The sequence below is a fragment of the Engraulis encrasicolus genome, chromosome 13 (genome assembly GCF_034702125.1).
Source record: "Engraulis encrasicolus isolate BLACKSEA-1 chromosome 13, IST_EnEncr_1.0, whole genome shotgun sequence".
NCBI lineage: Eukaryota > Metazoa > Chordata > Actinopteri > Clupeiformes > Engraulidae > Engraulis > Engraulis encrasicolus.
The window spans coordinates 34,183,811-34,203,600 of record NC_085869.1 but is presented as its reverse complement, the minus strand read 5'-3'; the positions used below and the strand labels follow the sequence as shown (position 1 = coordinate 34,203,600).

General features: G+C 43.0%; 1 protein-coding gene across 1 annotated transcript in view; it reads left to right on the top strand.

Moving 5' to 3' along the window:
• ttll4 (tubulin tyrosine ligase-like family, member 4) overlaps nucleotides 1-19,790 on the top strand; it is a 49,483-nt gene that overhangs the window by 19,691 nt on the left and 10,002 nt on the right. Inside the window, exons 5-10 of the mRNA XM_063213776.1 lie at nucleotides 9,726-9,844; nucleotides 11,241-11,351; nucleotides 11,738-11,814; nucleotides 12,655-12,849; nucleotides 13,145-13,227; nucleotides 13,406-13,534. Coding sequence (XP_063069846.1) covers nucleotides 9,726-9,844; nucleotides 11,241-11,351; nucleotides 11,738-11,814; nucleotides 12,655-12,849; nucleotides 13,145-13,227; nucleotides 13,406-13,534 — 714 coding nt within the window. The remainder of the gene's footprint in view (nucleotides 1-9,725; nucleotides 9,845-11,240; nucleotides 11,352-11,737; nucleotides 11,815-12,654; nucleotides 12,850-13,144; nucleotides 13,228-13,405; nucleotides 13,535-19,790) is intronic.

The window sequence follows — 19,790 nt, the reverse complement described above, 5'->3', positions numbered from 1 at the left end:
AGATATAACCCCAGACTTCGCCCAGCGAATTAACTGTATTGCTGTCGCCTTATGCCGGGGAAATCTCCGTGCAATAGCCCTAAATGAAGTTCATTAACTCACTGTATGAAAGTTAAATAAGGAAACTATATTATTGTCTACTGTCTGTTTCCTATTTTTCCTGCACTGGTGGCAACGCATAGTGCAACTAAGTTTGTCCGCTAAATGCCTTTACAACGATACGAGGGTTCTCACAACTTTACAAACAGGGCAAAGAAACGTCTTTATGCACGGCCGCTGTCTGTATTTTGAGCTCCATCCAGCGTCTGCATGAAAAAAAAGGTTGACAGAAGCGGTTTGCCTCCCTTAAAACACCGCTGATAAACAGACTTCTGACCAACTTTGAGTAAAGTAAATCAAATTAATTGTTGGCTATTAGGCCTACGAATGCATGACTAGGCCTACCCAAAATACATTAAAAAAATATGAAATAGCCTATTTTCTACACAGACAACAACGGAAGGATTTGTCTATCGTAACCTGCCGTCTCTGATACAATATTAAGTTAGTGGTACTGATGACTCCTTTATCGGAGTGAGGTAATGAAATGTGAAAATCCTTCCCCCCAAAATATTGTTTTACAAGTAAAACTACTGTTGGCAGCTGAGTTAGTCTGAGGTAAGATGGCAGCGCTGTTCCCTGATTTCTGCCTACAGTTTAGAATGCCAACTTCACTGTTTTCTCCACGGAGGCGGGGATTCGGCAAGTCGAAGCAATGGGTGCGCGCGAGGACGCGAGGTTAGAAAGTTAAGGGGCGGGGTTGTCCGGCCGAAGTCCGGACAGCTGGTCACCCTAACCACTGTCCATTAAATTGTGGAGACCAGAATCGAAATCACATACAGTTTAAAACAATAGTTCACTACACTAACTATACATTTTACACTTAAAGCTTAAATGAAATTGTGCTTCTGTTCTACAACCACATATTCTTTTGCTAATACGAGAGACAGTCGGTGGATGTTCAAAACGTTGTCCATTACTGCCATCTGCAGGACGCAATGCGCTATGGCGGTAGAGCGGTATGGACAAAATCCATACCTTGGGGGAAAAAATACCGCGCACCATAGTATACCGTCCATACCGCGCACCCCTAATTACTATCCATTATGGAAAACAACACACTACCCAAAATATAGCATTTCTTTATTTTGAAGCTTATTAAATTAAAATGCTTGTGGTTGATCATGCTGCTGACAAGTCCAGAGTCTGCACACAGTCACGTTTGACTCACTCGACGTTGTCTGTCATATCTCAGGCAAGGCGACATAGAGGGGGCGTGGGGCTATTAGAGCTACATCTGCTTTGAGTTCACTCATGGGTGAAACCAAGCAATGCCCCCAAAGGTGGTGTGGAGATGCCATAGAAAACACAATACAATAAAATACAATATATGGGCTTAATAATCATAATATAATTTAATATAACAATATATATACTTTTTGAACTCAGTGTTTTAACTATTTAGCTGATATTTTTAAAAGCCCTATGAAATTCAGGTGAAAAAATGCCGCTTATCAATTAATCGAAAGTCGATCGATAAGACCATCAACTAATGATTAATGAATTAATCGATAATTTGCATCCCTAGTTTGGGTTCATTTTCAAGTGGTTGTGTGCTTGACCTTTAATGATGCCCGGTTTAATTTTTGTTACACTGCATTGACCATACCTAGTTGGGGACTCTTGAAAACAATTTCACAGGGTGTTGGCAGGGTGGCATCATATCTGATTTGAGGCTCAGCCGTTTTTGTTGGAGATGAAATAAGTGGGTCTCCTCCATCGCAGAATCGGAAGTAGCTGATGCCTAATCACTTCCTGCTTTAGCCCAGAACAGGGATCATGACCTCGGGGATTTGCAAATCTATGTGAACTAGAAAATTATGTCCAATTTGAATGTGCTACATGGAACTCATTCTTTAGGGATGGTGCTCCTTGGTAACAGGCTTAATCCGTTTAACAAATGAAGACAAAAGTTCACAGAAGATGAGTGCCTTGGTGTTGTACTCCTTTTGAAATATGTTTACTAATTGTAACAGTTCATTGAAGATCACATCCTCCCGTGGTTTATGTAAAGGATTGTGTCAACGAAAATGTAGAACTGGAGCCTAGCTGCGTGTGTATAACAGAAACGACCAAAACGTCGACATTTCAAAATATAAACATTCCATTCGGTTTTCAATGACCCACGTCATAGCTCATTGCTACAATATTAACTGACTTTTAACTTCTGAAATGTAGTCAGGTCACCCAGTTTGCTTCTCCCCTACTGAATTCCCTTGGGTTGCCGAATTCACCAGCCCTCCACAGAGAAATGAAGTTGTATTTGTGCGAATAAAATTAAATAGTTATTAGAGTGGTACATGAATAAATTACTGTGCACAAACACCAACTCTCTCTCTCTCTCTCTCTCTCTCTCTCTCTCTCTCTCTCTTTTTCTTTCTTTCTTTCTTTTTCTTTTTTTCTTTCTCTCTCTCTCTTTTTCTTTCTTTCTCTCTTTCTCTCTCTCTCTCTCTCTCTCTCTCATGCTACTAATACATTACTGGTTAGTGTCATTGTACCTGTAGTTGTAGTTGTAGCTGGGCTCTTCCAGTCTGCTGCTCTTCTCCTCACCTGTCAGCTGATGGCCATTGTAGCGAGTGCACACAGCTTGGCTTCTTTTATGGCCCAGGCCATTCTGCCACACGTGCCTGCAGAATGACACATAAGCGCACACACACACACAGACGAGTACAAAGCCCTCCCAATTGTGACAAGCCTAACATGAGTGAATAGTACACACACACACACACACACACACACACACACACACACACACACACACACACACACACACACACACACACACACACACACACACACACACACACAGACACCAGTACAAAGCTCTCCCATCTCTGACGGTTGCCACTAGCGTTAGCAGAGGAGAGCCACAGCTAGCCAGAGCTCAGCTCCAGGCTCTGCTGTGGTGTGAGCATTGGAAGAGCCAAGCCACACAGTACGTTGTGGAGCAAAGCCCCACAGCATGGAGGAGGATTAAAGCGTAGCCAGTAGCTCTTTGTGGACCAGTCAAGGCCCAACGTAGCATTTCACAGAACTATGGCCTTACCTGCATTGTCTCTCACACACACACACACACACACACACACACACACACACACACACACACACACACACACACACACACACACACACACACACACACACACACACACACACACACACATCCCCCATCCCCCCATATGCCATTGACACAACGACACACACACACACACACACACACACACACACACACACACACACACACACACACAAACACACACACACACACACACACACACACACACACACACACACACACACACACACACACACACACACACACACACACACACACACACACACACACACACAAAAATGCTCCCCCAATGTCATAGCCCCACACATGTGCATGCCCATAGTTCACCTTATTCATTCGCTCCCCTTTCCCCAGCGGATTCGTTTCTGTTCAATGAAGCTTCCTGTTTGTTGTGTACAAAGCAAACAAACATAATGGAGGGTTGAGAGGGGGGTGATGAGAGTGGCACATGTCCCCTGTGCCATGTCAGTCCTGCTCTCTCTCTCCCTCCCCTCTACACCGCTTGACTCATCTCAGCCCAGGGCTTTAAAAACCGCTGGAAACCTGGGCTTCAGCTTTCTACATGACCGTCATGTAAGTGTGTGTGCTGTTGTGTGTCCGTGTGTGCTGTTGTTGGTCTGTATGTGTGTGTGTCTGTAAGTTTTCTTCATGACCGTCATGTAAGTGTGTGTATTTTTGTGTGTGTGTGTGTGTGTGTGTCTGTTTTGTGTGTGTGTGTGTGCGCTTGCGATTGTGTTTGTGTGTTTTAGCTTTTGGGGAATGCTGTGTTTCTGGGAAAGCAGTGATGTTAACTCCGAGAAAACAGTAGTGGTAAACATCCAGTTACTGTTGCCCTGATGGCCTTGTACTAGTTCAATTATCAGACTTAATTACTTTGTGTGTGTGTGTGTGTGTGTGTGTGTGTGTGTGTGTGTGTGTGTGTGTGTGTGTGTGTGTGTGTGTGTGTGTGTGTGTGTGTGTGTGTGCGTGCGCGTGCGCGTGCGCGTGCGCGCTGTTGTCCTAGTAGTGCCCTGATCATGTGGCTCTAGGGGAGTTCCAGAAGGCAGGTGTAGACTAAAGATGGAGCTATTTGCATAGACTTCACTGGAGCTTTTTAGGAGAGCAATTAAGTAATGTGAACACAGCAGAATGTCATTGCTTTTACAGTTACTAAAACCGTTGGCTGTTTATTTTCCTTATTAGGTGTTAAAGTGTTGGTCTGAACATTCTCAACATTCTAGAACATTTTGACCATGATTCCCTGGCAGTAGAGACACTTGGTCTCAATGGGTCAATCCTGCAAAAATATAGGATAAATAGATAAATAAATATGAGCCCAGGGGAATGTGTGGGCCTGGGGGTGTTTCTGAAAAGCCTCCATGTTTAATTAAGTAAGCTGTTATGTTTAACAAAACATCCTGTTACAGTTACCTGGCCAGGTGTTGTTTTGATGGTTTTACTGCTTAGCTTTTTGGTTTTAGTAGTACTATGATCAGAGTTCATTACTAAACTACTTGAGTGAATGCATTGTGAAAACAGGTTCAGAGGCTGAGTAAGTTAACATGGAGGAAGCGGTAAACCACCTATTTCAGCTGCCCCATGGCCTATGGTTTAGCTAGAATGATGAAACAATGAGACTCTTCAAATGGCTTTTTTTCAGCTTTTTGGTGAGAAGTCTGCATTTAGAGACTGGAGAGTGGTACAGACAAATGTGTTTGGCTGATGACTGAGGAGAGTGTGACTTTAAGGAGCACTCAACAAATGGTGAAAAGCCCATGGCATTGTATGACTTTGGTTTGAAAATAGCTGGCTGCCAGTGAGTTCATGAATTGGTCAGTTTTGATTAACCGACTCATCTGGGTTTGTTGCTGAAGTCCTGACAGCAGGGCCAAGGCCCCATCTGTGTCATGTACACGGCTGACTCATTGGCAGTCCTGACTAATGTTACCTTCCCGTGCGGGGTAAAGTTCCTTACGGTCTTGGCTTGACTTGGGGAGCTTTACTAAGCATTTACTTTCTATTCTCTTCACTTTCTTGGGTTATCTCAGCCGGGTTTGTCACGACATACCCCTAGTCCAGTCCTGAATCAGTGTCTTGAATCGTAGAGGAATCAGACCACAATTTGAACCAGAAGTGTGCTTATTGTTGGGCAGAGATGTTAGATTTAACGTCTGCAAGGAGATAGAACATTGTCAATCTATCTCCCCATTTTCTCATAATGAATACTTAAAAGGCGCCCTGTGTATGATGGTGGCCAGAGTAGGTGTTGCTCATTGAAACTATGCAGCCTATTGACAAATTTCATTCTTTCATGAATATTTACTGAGTAATAAACTAATATGTTCTAGCATGACCAAAATACAGTAGGTTTTGCAGCTAAAATGTCTATTTCTGGAAATTCACAATGGCGATCTCGATTTTCATAAAAAGCACACATTTCCCAGTCATAACGAATACAGTACTTAAAATGTGATGGTTTTTGTAAGTATTCATGAAAACGGTAACATTTGGAAATGGGCAGCATGAATTGTGGAAAGAAACGGCTAGAAATATTACACAGTGCACATTTTAATTACGAAATCTTGGCTAGTCAATCGATAACTCTTCTGTTTTATCAATCGCAACAGTGGGACCAAACTATGCCAGATAAATATAGGGGAGATGGGGAGTCACACAAAACCTTCTCAAGCAGACACTGGACTGCAGTCCATGTCCAGCAGTGCAGAGCCTTCTTCACACATGGACTGCTGTCCTCTCCTAGTTTTCAAGATAAATAACCATGTTAAATTTAAAAATAAAGGCTTTTCATATCCTTTTTTGTATGCAAAGCATTCTTTTTAAATCCCTGCTTTTTGCATGTGTTTTCCTCCACACCAACGAGCACATTCAACATTTTCTCCATAATCCTTGAGCACTTCAGATCTCTTGTCCTCAGCTTCCCGAGTGGTGTTCAGATTAGGGATGGCGAAAATTGAAAAAACTCTTAACCGGCTACTGAGACTCATTAACCGGTGGTTAACCGGTAATCTTAAATTATACAACGTTCGCGTGCCTGATATGCACAGCACTGTTTGGGGGGGGTTCTTTTTTTTGCTGCGCAGACAGGACCTGCCATGTCCAGCCACTGTTGCCAGATGGAAGATGCTGAATTGTCGTACTAAAACCTCAAAATTGTCGTTTTTTGGGGGCTTTTTGGGAGGAAATTACCATTATAATTAATATTATTATTAAAACCGGTTAACCGGTGGCAGAAAATTTTAACCGGTTAAAGTTCATCTGGTCGACTATCGGTTAACCGGTTACCGGTTAACATCCCTAGTTCAGATTGGGAGAGAGTCCGCTGGCTGGCTGGCTGGCTGGCTGGGTGTATCGGAGGTGGGGAGGTGGAGCTGAGCTCCAGAGGGCCCTGTCCTAAACTGAGCTTGTCTTGGGAAGGACGCAAGTTCACTCACTCTCCTCATATCGGCATGTCTCTCCTCTCCTGCCATATTTTTGTAGTAATAAAACAATAGTGATGCATTGACAAGCTGAGCACCCGGTATTTAGAACAGGTTGGTTTAAGTGACGGGCTGGACTGCCTATGCTACAATACTTGTGGTAATACAACAGGATGATTCATTTCCAAGCTGAGCGCCATAGTATTTATCGAAGAAAAAACAGAGATACATTGGCAAGTTGAGGTCCCTATGCGACAGTATTTATACATCATCATCATCAGTAGCCTAGTCGTTAGGGAGTTGGTCTTTCAATCTGGAGTTGACTGTAACCACTACACGGAAAACATTAAGTGTAAGTCGCTTTGGACAAGTAATATTGTGAGTCAATAGAGTGAGGGCTCCCTCCATCCCAAGTTGAACTGAAGAATGTAAGTCACTTCCTCCCACCTATCACCTATCAACATAGTGATGCAGCATTGCCAAGCTGTCCTCTCCGGCAATAGTGAGGCCTCCTTCTGTCCTAGTTTGAACTCCTGCTGGGAAAGATCTGTGCCAGTCCCCTGTCTGCATGTGTCTATCTGGCCTAGTTTCAGTCAATGGCGGCTCCCTTGTCTAATGAGTGACGGGTGTCCATGTCCGTGTGCTGCATGCATGTATGCCCCATCCAACCTGCTGTCAGGCAGCCATCTGTATTGGTTATCTAGCTCTGTTGCACTGCACCACTGAGCTTTGTGATTGCTGAAGCTGTGCCTAGTTAAGAAGTAGAGCTGGGCGGTTTACGGTTAAAAAACCGTGATCTCGGTTTCACCTACACAAGGTTCTCTTTTTGATGAGAGACGGTTTTGTTGTTGTTGTTCATGCTAGGCTATGTGCGTGAACTTCATACTTCGTGTCACACTTCATTTCAACTCCAAGTCCACTGTTGCTTTTCTACTAGGAAATGTCATCACAATTTAAGATGTTGATTGAAGCAATACAAATAATTGGTTAATCGCGCTAAAGAAGCTGGTGAGAGTGAAGCATAGCCTAATGAAGAACCCACATGGCATGGATGAATCATGATGAACATTTAAATCATCTTAGCTTACATTTGATCTCACAAAGTTAAATAAAAGGCTATTCTAATAGGCTACAACAGTTCTCAGATCCTTAACTGTATTTCATTACCATCCCAACTGCGTGTGCAGGACTGCAGTTAAGGCTGCGTATGAGTTTTGCCATTGAGGCTAATTTAGCTTAGCTTGCAAAATGCAATGGGCAGACAAGATACATTGCTACATTGCTGTTTGAAATGATTTGGGAGCAAAATAGGAGCGAAATACATCGCCATATGACACAAACTACCTGACAAAATACATTCTACGTTATATTTGGCCTTTAATTCAAAGAAAATATTCACACAATGTCAAGTAAATCCGTTTGTTTTCGTGTCTCTTCAGTCTGTTCCGTTTCTGTCCCACTGTGTTTACTCGCGCTGCGCAAGGCAACATGCGGTCGTAGTGATCAATGTTGCCAGGTGTACAACGAGAACTAAGCAAGTAGTGTTGCCAGGTGTAGAACAAATATGCAGTTTTGGGCTGTCTTGGGAAAAAAAGCCCAAAACAGCTGCTTATAATAATTTATTAACCCTTTTTACTTGAAAGGGAACTTAAAGTCTTGGGTAGGGAAATATAAACTATAAAATATAAAAATATTGAAATGAAAAAGTGATAAAATAGAAATGGAGATTAATTTAAATTCATGATTGTATCTCATTTTTAAATTTAATTTCAGTTTTTTTTCGTCCGAAAGATTAAGATTTGGGGGGAAATCGCCGCTTATCAAAAAACCGTGCAGAAAACCGTGATGTCAATTTTCATCAAGAAAACCGTGATGCTCATTTTTTCCAAAACCGCCCAGCCCTAGTTAAGAAGTGTGTGTGTGTGTGTGTGTGTGCCTATGTGTGCGTGTGCACCTATGTGTGCGTGTGTGCGCCTGTGTGTGTGCCTATGTGTGTGTGTGTGCGCCTGTGTGTGTGCCTATGTGTGCGTGTGTGTGCCTATGTGTGTGTGTGTAAGCGCCTATATGCGTGTGCGTGCCTACACGTGTGTCTATCTGTCTGCCCGTCTGCCTCTGGTCTGTGTGTGTGTCTACCTCTGTCTCTGCGTGTGCCTGCCTCTGTCTGTATGTGTGCGCGTGCGCCCCTCTGTCTGTGTGTTTGTGGTGGTAATTCCAGAAGAGTGTTGTGTTGTGGAGAGTAGTCATGGTGTAGAGTTCCATCTCAGTGTTCCGCTCTGGGTTAGTTACCTCAGCGGCGCATTCTAGAAGCACTGTGGCTCAGGGTTACTTACCTCTGCTGAGCATTGTAGATGCACTGTGGCCTACTTGACAAGCCACTCACCCTTACGCACTATAGCAATGTAACCATCTACTGAGGCCTACTGCTATACACGCAAACACGCACTATTACTTCCAGTATAGTTCCAGACACACACACAGAAATCGTCAAAGAATTGTTGGTAGCACTTATATTAATAATGAATGTCAATGACAGCTGTCATTAATTGTCATGTGGTAAATTATGTCAATTTTCCTGTCAACCTGACCTTTGACTCAACAAAAGATTAAAAGTAGACTGCAGTGGAAGAGAAATGTCCATGTTGATATGGAGCTGTAGGTGTGATCGACAAGTTATGAGAACTCACGAAGGGGGCAGCGATGAAAATGGGGATGGGAAAATCCCGAGCCTCCTAACGTGGGCGCAAGTGCGGTTTGGGGAAGGCAGCCGAACAAGTAGGTGAAGTTTTTTGAGTGGCGGGCGGAGCCGCTTAGAACACGTGTTGTAAAACGCCATGGCAGGGAAACGCCGAGGCTGAAGGGAGGAGATGGCGAAGGTTGTGGAGGCAGACGAAACCAACAGGCATGCAGGCTCAACAGCCCTGCACTCGTAGACCTCCCGAAGCGTCGATGGAAGTGGCGGCGGAAAATATCCCTCGACTGGCAGGTGCAAAATGTTGAGGTATTCTGCAGAAAATACAGATCTGCTCTCTGTAGTAACTCTCTCTCTTTCGCTCTCTTTCTCTTTCTCTCTCTCTCTCTCTCTCTCTCTCTCTCTCTCTCTCTCTCTCTCTCTCTCTCTCTCCCCCCCTCTCCAGTGTGGAGGAGCCGATGTCCACAGAGGTGGAGGATGACCGTGTGCAGCGTCCAGCCCTCGTCCACAGCCTCTTCCCCCTCACAGCGCCTACTATATACTTCAGTACTGCTAACGAGAAAGGTACACACGCACACGCACACACACACACACACACACACACACACACACACACACACACACACACACACACACACACACACACACAGAGAAACAATCACACAGTATCGCTCCCCTCTGGTGGCCTCTCAGCTGCCTTCCTGACTTAATCTATGTCTCCATCTGGTGGTGGAGGAGTAGCTTCTGCACAGTTACGTCATACTGTGCTCTCCCACATTTAGCCTCAACCCCACCCCAGCCACCAGCCATTCTCAAACGTCAGAACACCAAGGCCCACTTTGAAATGTGAAAAAAATCTGGGGCCCACCAAACCATATAGACCAATATAATATAATATGATAGGCCTATAATCTAATATAATGCTATAACATATAATGTAATGTAATGTCATGTAATATATTATAATATAATAGAATTGGCCTATAATATAATAATATATTGATATGGTGAATAATAAGTTCTTTGCAGAAAGTTGTGACCACTGAGGGGCATTGGTAAGAATGCACACTTGCTCAAATGTTTTTTGGGGTCTAATTATAAATAATATATCAGTAATTACAAATAATCTTTATGCATTTGTGTATGTGGAAGGAGAAAAACTAACTCCTATGAGGATTTGAAATAAAATACAATGACATTAGCCTGGAACAACCCAGCATTCACAGCTCAGAGAAATGGTATGCATTAGCCTGACTGACATACAGTGAGCTAAATACTAAATGCTCCATTAATATAATAAATATTTAGGAGGAAATAGCCACTGTAGCAGGTCAAAACAGCAATGTTTCCCCCTCACAACCGACTAAAATATGATTTCAAATATTAATTTTACACATAGGCCTACATCAACACTATAAGCATGAAAATAGCCTACAACACGATGGAGAAAATGTAACACTTTACCTCGCGGGTAAACTTGCGCAAAATTAATTTGCGGTAGAGAATTACCTCCGCGATTGAAATGACAAAATGTTTTAACATAAATCCTGCCTAAGAGTACAACATAACACATTAGAACACCAACTAAGAAAGTGTACTCACGTTTCTGGACGCACACAAGACATAAGGTAACTAAATAACATGTGATGATTATCTAAATATGTGAGTAGGCTAAATATTATTTTCCTCTTGACCTCTCGAGTCGCGGCCCTCCTGCAGTACCGCCGCGGCCCATGGTTTGAGAATCACTGCCCTAGACGTTTTCCCAGGAGTATACATGCAAAGTGGTAGCGCAAGTAACGCAGAGCTAAGAGAGATGAAATCAAAAAGACATAATCCTGCCTCAACTTTTCCAAACATCATGTGTGTATGGACTGATATGACGTGTGTTTGTTTTAAATGGTTCTGTGTGTGCATGAGTGTGTTAAACGTGTGTATGTGTGTGTTTTTTTTTCTTCAGTGGAGCTGCTGCCATTGGAGCAGAGGAGGCTTCTGAAATGGAGGATGAGCACAGTCACCCCCAATGTGGTCAAGCACTGCATCACACGCTCACACTTCAAATCCACCAAGAGTGAGTCACACACACACACACAGTCAATACACTGCATTGCACACTCACACTTTAAATCCACCAAAAATAAGTCACACACACTCCCTCTCACGCACACACGCACACAAACTATTGCTTGCTTCCACTTTTAAGACTAATACACGAGCACTGACAAACAGTACCAGACACAATGTCCAGGTGTCTTGTTGACGTGCATCTCACACGTGTATTTGTGTTTGTGCGTGTGTGTGTGTGTGTGTGTGTGTGTGTGTGTGTGTGTGTGTGTGTGTGTGTGTGTGTGTGTGTGTGTGTGTGTGTGTGTGTGTGTGTGTGTGTGTGTGTGTGTGTGTGTGTGTGTGTGTGTGTGTGTGTGTGCGCGTGTGTTTGTGCGTGTGTGTGTGCCATAGAGAACCATGACTGGCTGGGCTGCTGGGGCCACCACATGAAGTCTCCATGCTTCAAGACCATCAGGGAGTACCAGAAGGTAAACGCCACACACAACCAAAAACACTAGCACTTAAAGGAGCACTCCTGCTAATTTCAATGTGCTGTTGTATTGCTCACGCTACCCATGACTTACTTGTCAGTAGCCGGTGACGCCGCAGTTTTTGGCTCAGCCCTTTCCGAGATATGAGCTATTCTAATGGGGGCAACTTTTGTATACATTTTTTAAAAAATGAACATAGGCCTACTCCAAATATTTTCCCAAAAGGTATCGCTGTTTGCTAGCTGTCTGCTGATGTTGCATAACCTTTGGGATATTTTTGGGAATAAATACAAATGTTTTTTTGAAATGTAAACAAAAGTTGCCCCCATTAGAATAGCTCATATCTCTGAAAGGGCTGAGCCAAAAACTGTGGCGTCACTGGCTACTGACAAGTCAAGGGCAGAGTGAGCAATACAACAGCACATTGAAATTGGCAGGAGTGCTTCTTTAACTCTACCACTACACTCTGGCATTTAACACAGCACACTCAGTTCTCTAGTATTGAACTCTGTCTTCAAATATGACACACTCAACACTCGAGAGTTAAACTCCGTGAACACTCTAGCTTTAAAATTCACCACTAAATACAATACAACACTAAACTAGCACTGATGATTTAAATACATCCCACTCAACACTCTATAGAGTTAAAACCCCAGAATGACACGCAAGGACTGACGACCATGTACAACACATTCAATCAACGCCAACGTTAAACACTAGCCTTTACACTCCAGGACTAAGGACAACACGCTGAAAACCAACATTGAATCTCTCTCTCTCTCTCTCTCTCTCTCTCTCTCTCTCTCTCTCTCTCTCTCTCTCTCTCTCTCTCAGTTGAATCACTTCCCAGGCTCCTTCCAGATAGGCCGTAAGGATCGGCTGTGGCGTAACCTGTCCAAGATGCAGGCGCGCTTTGGCAAGCGCGAGTTCAACTTTTTCCCACGATCCTTTGTGCTGCCGCAGGACATCAAGCTGCTGCGGAAGGCCTGGGAGGACGGCGGCGGACGCCAGAAATGGATCATCAAACCGGTACGAAAGCAGCAGCGTACATATTAGGATTGTCAAACCGGTACGAAAGCAACAGTGCATATATTAAGATTGTAAAACCTGTACGAAATCAACAGCGTACATATTAGGATCGTCAACAGGTATGAATGCTGCAGTGTACATATTAGGATTGTCAAACCGGTGCGAATGCAGCCAGGGTGATGCATAATCAACACAGTTTATAATCGGTATACATAGTTTACGTAGTAATTCGTAGTAATTCTCACAGAAATCTGTTTGTGTCCGTGTGTGTCTGTGTCTGTCTCCCTTCATATAGCCTGCGTCTGCCAGAGGAATCGGGATCCAGGTGATCCACAAGTGGAGTCAGATGCCTCGCAAGCGACCCCTGCTGGTACAGAAGTGAGTGTGCGCCACATGAACACATGGACATAACATAACACGTTAAACAACATTTTCAACAGTTTGGCAACAACAACAAAAACAACCCCCTACAAGTCAAGCTGTGTTGTGTAGAGACATCCATAATGCTGATCACTGGCAATGTGTGTGTGTGTATTTGTGTTTGTGTGTGTGTTAGGTACATTCATAAGCCGTACCTGATCAGCGGTAATAAGTTTGACCTGCGTATCTACGTCTACGTGACCTCCTATGATCCTCTACGCATCTACATCTTCGAAGACGGCCTGGTCCGCTTTGCCAGCTGCAAGTAAGGACACACAAACACGCGCACACACACACACACACACACACACACACACACACACACACACACACACACACACACACACACACACACACACACACACACACACACACACACACACACACACACCAAAGTCAGTCCTCTCTCACACACAATCACATGCTACACAAACCAAAAACAAGTGCACCACCTAAGTAGCACTGGCCATTGAGTGCAACAGCTTACTTCAAACACAAACACACTCAGACCGTGTCTCAATCCACGCACTTGTACACTTCTGGCACTGTGTTTCAGTGCCTAGGGCGCTCACGCTGAAAATTTCGGTTGAGTCAGTGCAAAGTATTGTATGTGTGATTGTTGTCCTTTGGGCTGAAGGAAATGTAAATACAAGCATGAGACGCTGTGCATCCCAAAGGACAACAATCACACATACAATACTTTGGTTGGCATGAAAAGGTTGGCGTCTCATCGACATTACTTACAGAATTAGGAGACTGTTGACCATTTCTTCCATGTCATTGTCAACATGGTTGCCTTTTAGTGCGTGCAGTTGTAACGCTGCATTATGTAATAACGGTGCAATAGTAATAATGTAACAAATTATTACATAATGCGGTGACAATTGGCGCATTGTGTAATAATTTACGCATTTCGTAATAAATTTCTTGAACGCATTTAGTAATAAGTTTTTTCTCATCTTGTAATAAATTATTACAAAATGCGAAATTTATTACGGAATGCGGCCGCAACTTTTTTTTTTGATGGAAATGTAATAACATGGTGCATTATGTAATAATCTATATGGATATGTTTTTTCTGCACTTGGATTCAGTAGGCACAGCACACAAATAGTCTCAGTGACATGGTAGTCACTGCCCTCTCTCTCTCTCAGTCCTCTCAGTTCTCAAACTGCTCGAGAGTCGTGAATGATGCGGTTAAAACCTTTAAGAAACCTGTGCAGTTGTGGTCCTCGGTGCGAGTGGGCTATCCACTACTACACAGTACCACATAATGATGAGAGAGAGAGAGAGAGAGAGAGAGAGAGAGAGAGAGAGAGAGAGAGAGAGAGAGAGAGAGAGAGAGAGAGAGAGAGAGAGAGAGAGAGAGAGAGAGAGAGAGAGAGAGAGAGTCCGCCCGCTGACGCACGGAGACAAACCTGGCCCATATGTATCTTGCAGGTTAAACACCACCAAGTCTCATTTTAAGAACCTCAATACATCAATTTAGATGCGATATATGTCAAAATACAGAATTATTGCATAAACAACATTTTCAGAAAACTTTGTCAAAAATAACGGCTGCTTCTTTTAAACAAACATTTAGAATCCGACGTAGATAGAGGGAGTCGCCGCGTTCTACCGACATACTAAGCACCGCAGAGAATAGGCCATGTTCTAATATTGTAACACCTTTCCAGACCTATAGGCTAAATTTCAACAAGTGAAATGGCCTTAAACAGTGGCAGTATCCACCAGATACCGTCTGAACCGTTTTATTATTTAAAATAATAATTATTTTTTTGTAGGTTTCCTCCATGTCAATGCGCTGCAGCAGCGCCATGAGGGTGTGCCAGACTGGTTTCAAAATAACAGTGTTAACCTAATAGAATGTCTGATTTATATAAACTCTATTTGCGCATATAGCATATTTAATTTTATGTTTTCGATGTGTTTCCCTCATTGTGGAGATTCTCGGTTGGATCCAGAGTCCTGAGTTGTGTAGGCTAGGTGTAGCCAAAATAATCCCCCTCCCCATCACAGAGCTATCGCGCACTACCACCACCACCGACTGTTTTTATTGCCCCAATCCCCCACACTTCGTTTGCACAGTAAGATTGTCATTATTAGGGTATGTCACATTACTTTTTTGGAGTTTATTAACGCTGCTGTACTGGCCTATAGCCTAGAAACTTGACTGTGACTTTATGGCGCTCGTTTTTGTCGGAAAAAAAAAGAAACCCAATATGCTTCCGAAGCATAACCTGACACGGTGGTTTTGAAATGCTGGAGAGAGTGAACCTCTTTCTCCAGGCCCATATAGTATCCACATTTCCATCTTTTTTTCTGAAGTTGAGGACTGCTTCGTACCTCTGTCAGTAACCGAATCCCTTCCGACGTTGTGTCTTTTGCGCATGGAGTGGACAGTGTGCCAAATTGGGTCGTAGCAATGTTTTAACCCCTTAAGGCGCGGCTTTATAAATTCATTGTTACCAGTATGGTAATGACCAAGTCGTGGTGCATTACTAAAGGGCCTGTGTTGTGTCATAGTATTATAGTGCTATGGTAGTTACATTTCAATGTCTATTACAGCGTGCCTCAGGAGGTACGGCGCGCATTAAGGGGCTAACTAACCTATATGCAGTAGCCTACACTCACGAGGGATGACCAGGATTTGAAACAAACAGGTTTGATTCTTGCGGTGATTGCTGATAGCCAGCTGGTCCAGCGGTGGATTGCGTGTCGTAACCCTAGCCTACATAAAACCAGGCGAGACTCGCTCTTGCAGACAACATTGCTCTGCGAGAAAGATCATCCCTGTCTTCCTGGCGATTCATCCCCTTTGTCATCGTCCCTCTTTTCCTGTTAGTAATTTGGACCTGGCATGTTAATCCCCGTAATTTGTAAAACCGGCAATCAAACGTGCGCGTAGCACTTTACAAAGACGCTGGTATCCTCTCTATCAAAGGAACGCTTTCTCTGCGTGTGGTGTGCTAGATTTTCCGTATCCTCATGGATTGGCAAGACATGTTGGGAGACTTCAATTCAATTCAATTTACTCCCGATTTTGTAGAGATATTATGCTATTCAGCAAAATGTTAGGACCACGTCAATGTTAGTTTGGCAAATAGCCTAACGTTGGCATGCTGATGCAAGCTCGACGGTGAAACAAGACTCATGCAAATAATAATTGATCTACTTCCCCACCCAAGCATAGCCTACTGAAAATGTCCAGCATGTCCAACGTGTTTTACACATTCAAATAGGCCTACTCTCACTAAAGACATCTCCCAAACTCAACGACGAGTGCTGCCAGTGCACATTTCGTCCCTAGCACCACACACGTGGACAGCTCGCAATGCAAAAATCGGTAGGCTATATAGCCTATAGGTAATATTTGTGCTGGCATTTTTGTTTCAGTTTTGTAACGAGGATTATAGCAGCTGAAGACTTGATTTCTTCTAGCCTACGGGAATACTTTTTTAGTTTGGTATAATTACGGACAATGCAAATAACTGTTTTGTGTGACATGCGGACATTTTTGGACGGAATATAATCGAAAGTCCCGCCGCCTGGTTTATTGTTTTGTGACGTGCATGTGGATGAGCTTTATTGAAGTTTCATGTAATAGGCCTACTGAGCAGTGAACTGAAATTGAAAATAGGCTATATGCCATTTTTAAAACATGGCATTTTTCTCGGGTGCTATGAGTTATTGTTTTGCACCGAGTAGGAAACGTTTGACGCCATGCCACTCACAGTGAGTGACCATATTATTTCTCAGCATTGTCGGCAAAGGGTAGGGCCTTCAACCATAGCCTATTGTATAGTTTGGTCTTTTTGTAGCCTGTAAGCTAATCCCCTCGTGAAACTGTAATGTGCTTCACATAAGAGTAGGCTAGTGCCGCGGTTTCAGCACCATGGACAGAGGGCGCACGTCCATTTAGGCGGCAGGCATGTCGTTACTCCACGGCAAATGCCGTTTTTGGGAAAAATAATAAAGTAGTCGCTATTTCTAAGTAGCCTATGTAATGGTCTACTTTGAGACTGTTTTAGATTTGCCTATGAAATGCATCTCTCATGTGAAAGCAAAGGAGAGATAGGCCTAGATATCGCCCCCCTGTTTATAGGCCTAATCGCAAATTACGCATGGCCACAGACAGCGCGGAGACCCAGAACAGTTTCATATTCTAGATAAACCGATAGACCCGCTGATCTGTCTTTTTTAATACACAATGCACAAACACAGTAATAGACCATTTTCAATAGCCCACATACAATATAGCCTAACTGTCCACTTTTCCCAGCCTCTCTACTACAACCAAAATGGTTGGTAAGCCTACATCCACAAGCGAGAGCTGAGCCAGAACTTTAGTTGGACTCCCTCTATCTACGTCATAGAGGCTCTGCCAGCAAGGAGCCCAATACTTCAGAAGTAGCTGTAAAATGATACATTTTCATAAAAAATATTGCAGTTTGGCTTTGTTATAGATTGTGAATTTCACATATATGTTTCAAAACACCTCTCCTGACAACATCCAGTATATATTTAGTTATAAATTTAACCTAAACGTTACCCATCTTTGCTCTTTGGAAATAGTCTTACCATTCCAAAGGCTACTTAGAAATAGCGACTATTTTAATATTTTCCCCAAAACGACATGAATCAAATCCCACGAAAAGACCAGCCATTACAAGTGACTCGTGGGGAGCTGTCCAAGCTCGTGGTGCTTAATTTTTCCCGATATTTCCCCATTGCTGGGAACTGGCAAGTAGTCATAGTTCCAGACTTGATAGACTTGATAGAATTCCAGAACGTTACTAACGGTCGCACACCTCTCAAAATCCATTCGCACTTGGATCATGGCATCCTTCACACCACTGCACCAGCCCTGAGGCAAGATGTATAAAGGTATGGGCTTCTTTTTAATTTTGATAACAAACAAAAAAAATCTGATCTCAGAAGAATTTGTGGTAACTCTTTATAGTGAAATATCTAGGCTTGTGTAGACGGCTGATCCCTCATTATCGGGAAAAAATTTAGCACCACCAGCATGGACAGCTCCCCACGAGTCACTTATAATGGTTGGTCTTTTCCTGGGATTTGATTCATGTCGTTTAGGGGAAAGTATTAAAATAGCCTTTGTAATGGTAAGAATATTTCCAAAGAGCCAAGATGGGGCTTAATATCAATATGGGCCAGGTTTGTCGTGCGTACACACACACACACACACTCACTCTCTCTCTCTCTCTCTCTCTCTCTCTCTCTCATCATTATGTGGTCAGGTCACTGTGTAGTAGGATAGCCTACTCGCACCGAGGGCCACTACTCCACAGGTTTCTCCTGCGCTTTCGAGATCCGCGCCACAGACCCACGCAAGTGCAAGACAAGTTTTCACCACCTCGTGAAGTGTTTAGACCTGGCCTATTTAATCTCGCTGTAAATTGGTGTAATGTAGCAGAAAGTGCGAGACATTCGCTGGACTCCTTGCACGCAACAAGTTGTGAAATGATTTCTTAACGGTTTTAACCGCATCATTCGCGACTCTCGAGCAGTTTGAGAACTGAGAAGAATGAGAGAGAAAGAGGGCAGTGACTACCATGTCACTGAGACTATGTGTGTGTTGTGCCTACTGAATCCAAGTGCAGAAAAAACATATCCATATAGATTATTACATAATGCACCATGTTATTACATTTCCATCAAAAAAAAAAGTTGCGGCCGCATTCCGTAATAAATTTCACATTTTGTAATAATTTATTACAAGATGAGAGTTATTACGAAATGCGTTCAAGAAATGTATTACGAAATGCGTAAATTATTACATAATACGGCAATTGTTACCGCATTATGTAATAATTTATTACATTATTACATATTGCACCGTTATTACATAATGCGGCGTTACAGCAGTGTCCATCATTCAAGCACTGCATTTTTCCGCCATTGTTCGGGTATCATCCTGGCACTTTCAGTGCACTGGCTCAACTGAAATTTTCAGTGTGAGCACCCTAGGCACTGAAAAACAGTGCCAGAAGTGTACAAGTGATTTGAGACAGTCATAGATTCTGTAAGTGCTGTTGATGGGACACCAACCTTTTCATGCCAACCAAAGTATTATATGTGTGATTGTTGTCCTTTGGGGTGAAGGAAATGGAAATACAAGCACCAGACGCTGTGCATTGTAAACAGTGGCCAACTGATATTTTGACGAGCTAATGCCATGCTCAGCCGTCACTTCCAGCGAGGGCGCAGTGCATAGTGCTCAAATTTTTCAATGATACTATTAGGGCTGGGCGATATGGAAAAAAAACAATATCGCGATATGGATTACTTTATATCACGATAACGATATATATCACGATATAGCACAATTACATACGTTTTCAGTTATTCTCTTTATTTGCTCTTTTATTTTTTCATGTCGCAAAACAACCTTTCTTCAAAATTGATCTTTTTATTTTTTATTTTTTACAGTTGCATTAACTTATCGTGTGTATTGTGACAACATGAAATGTAATTAAATGATATTCAATTGTATA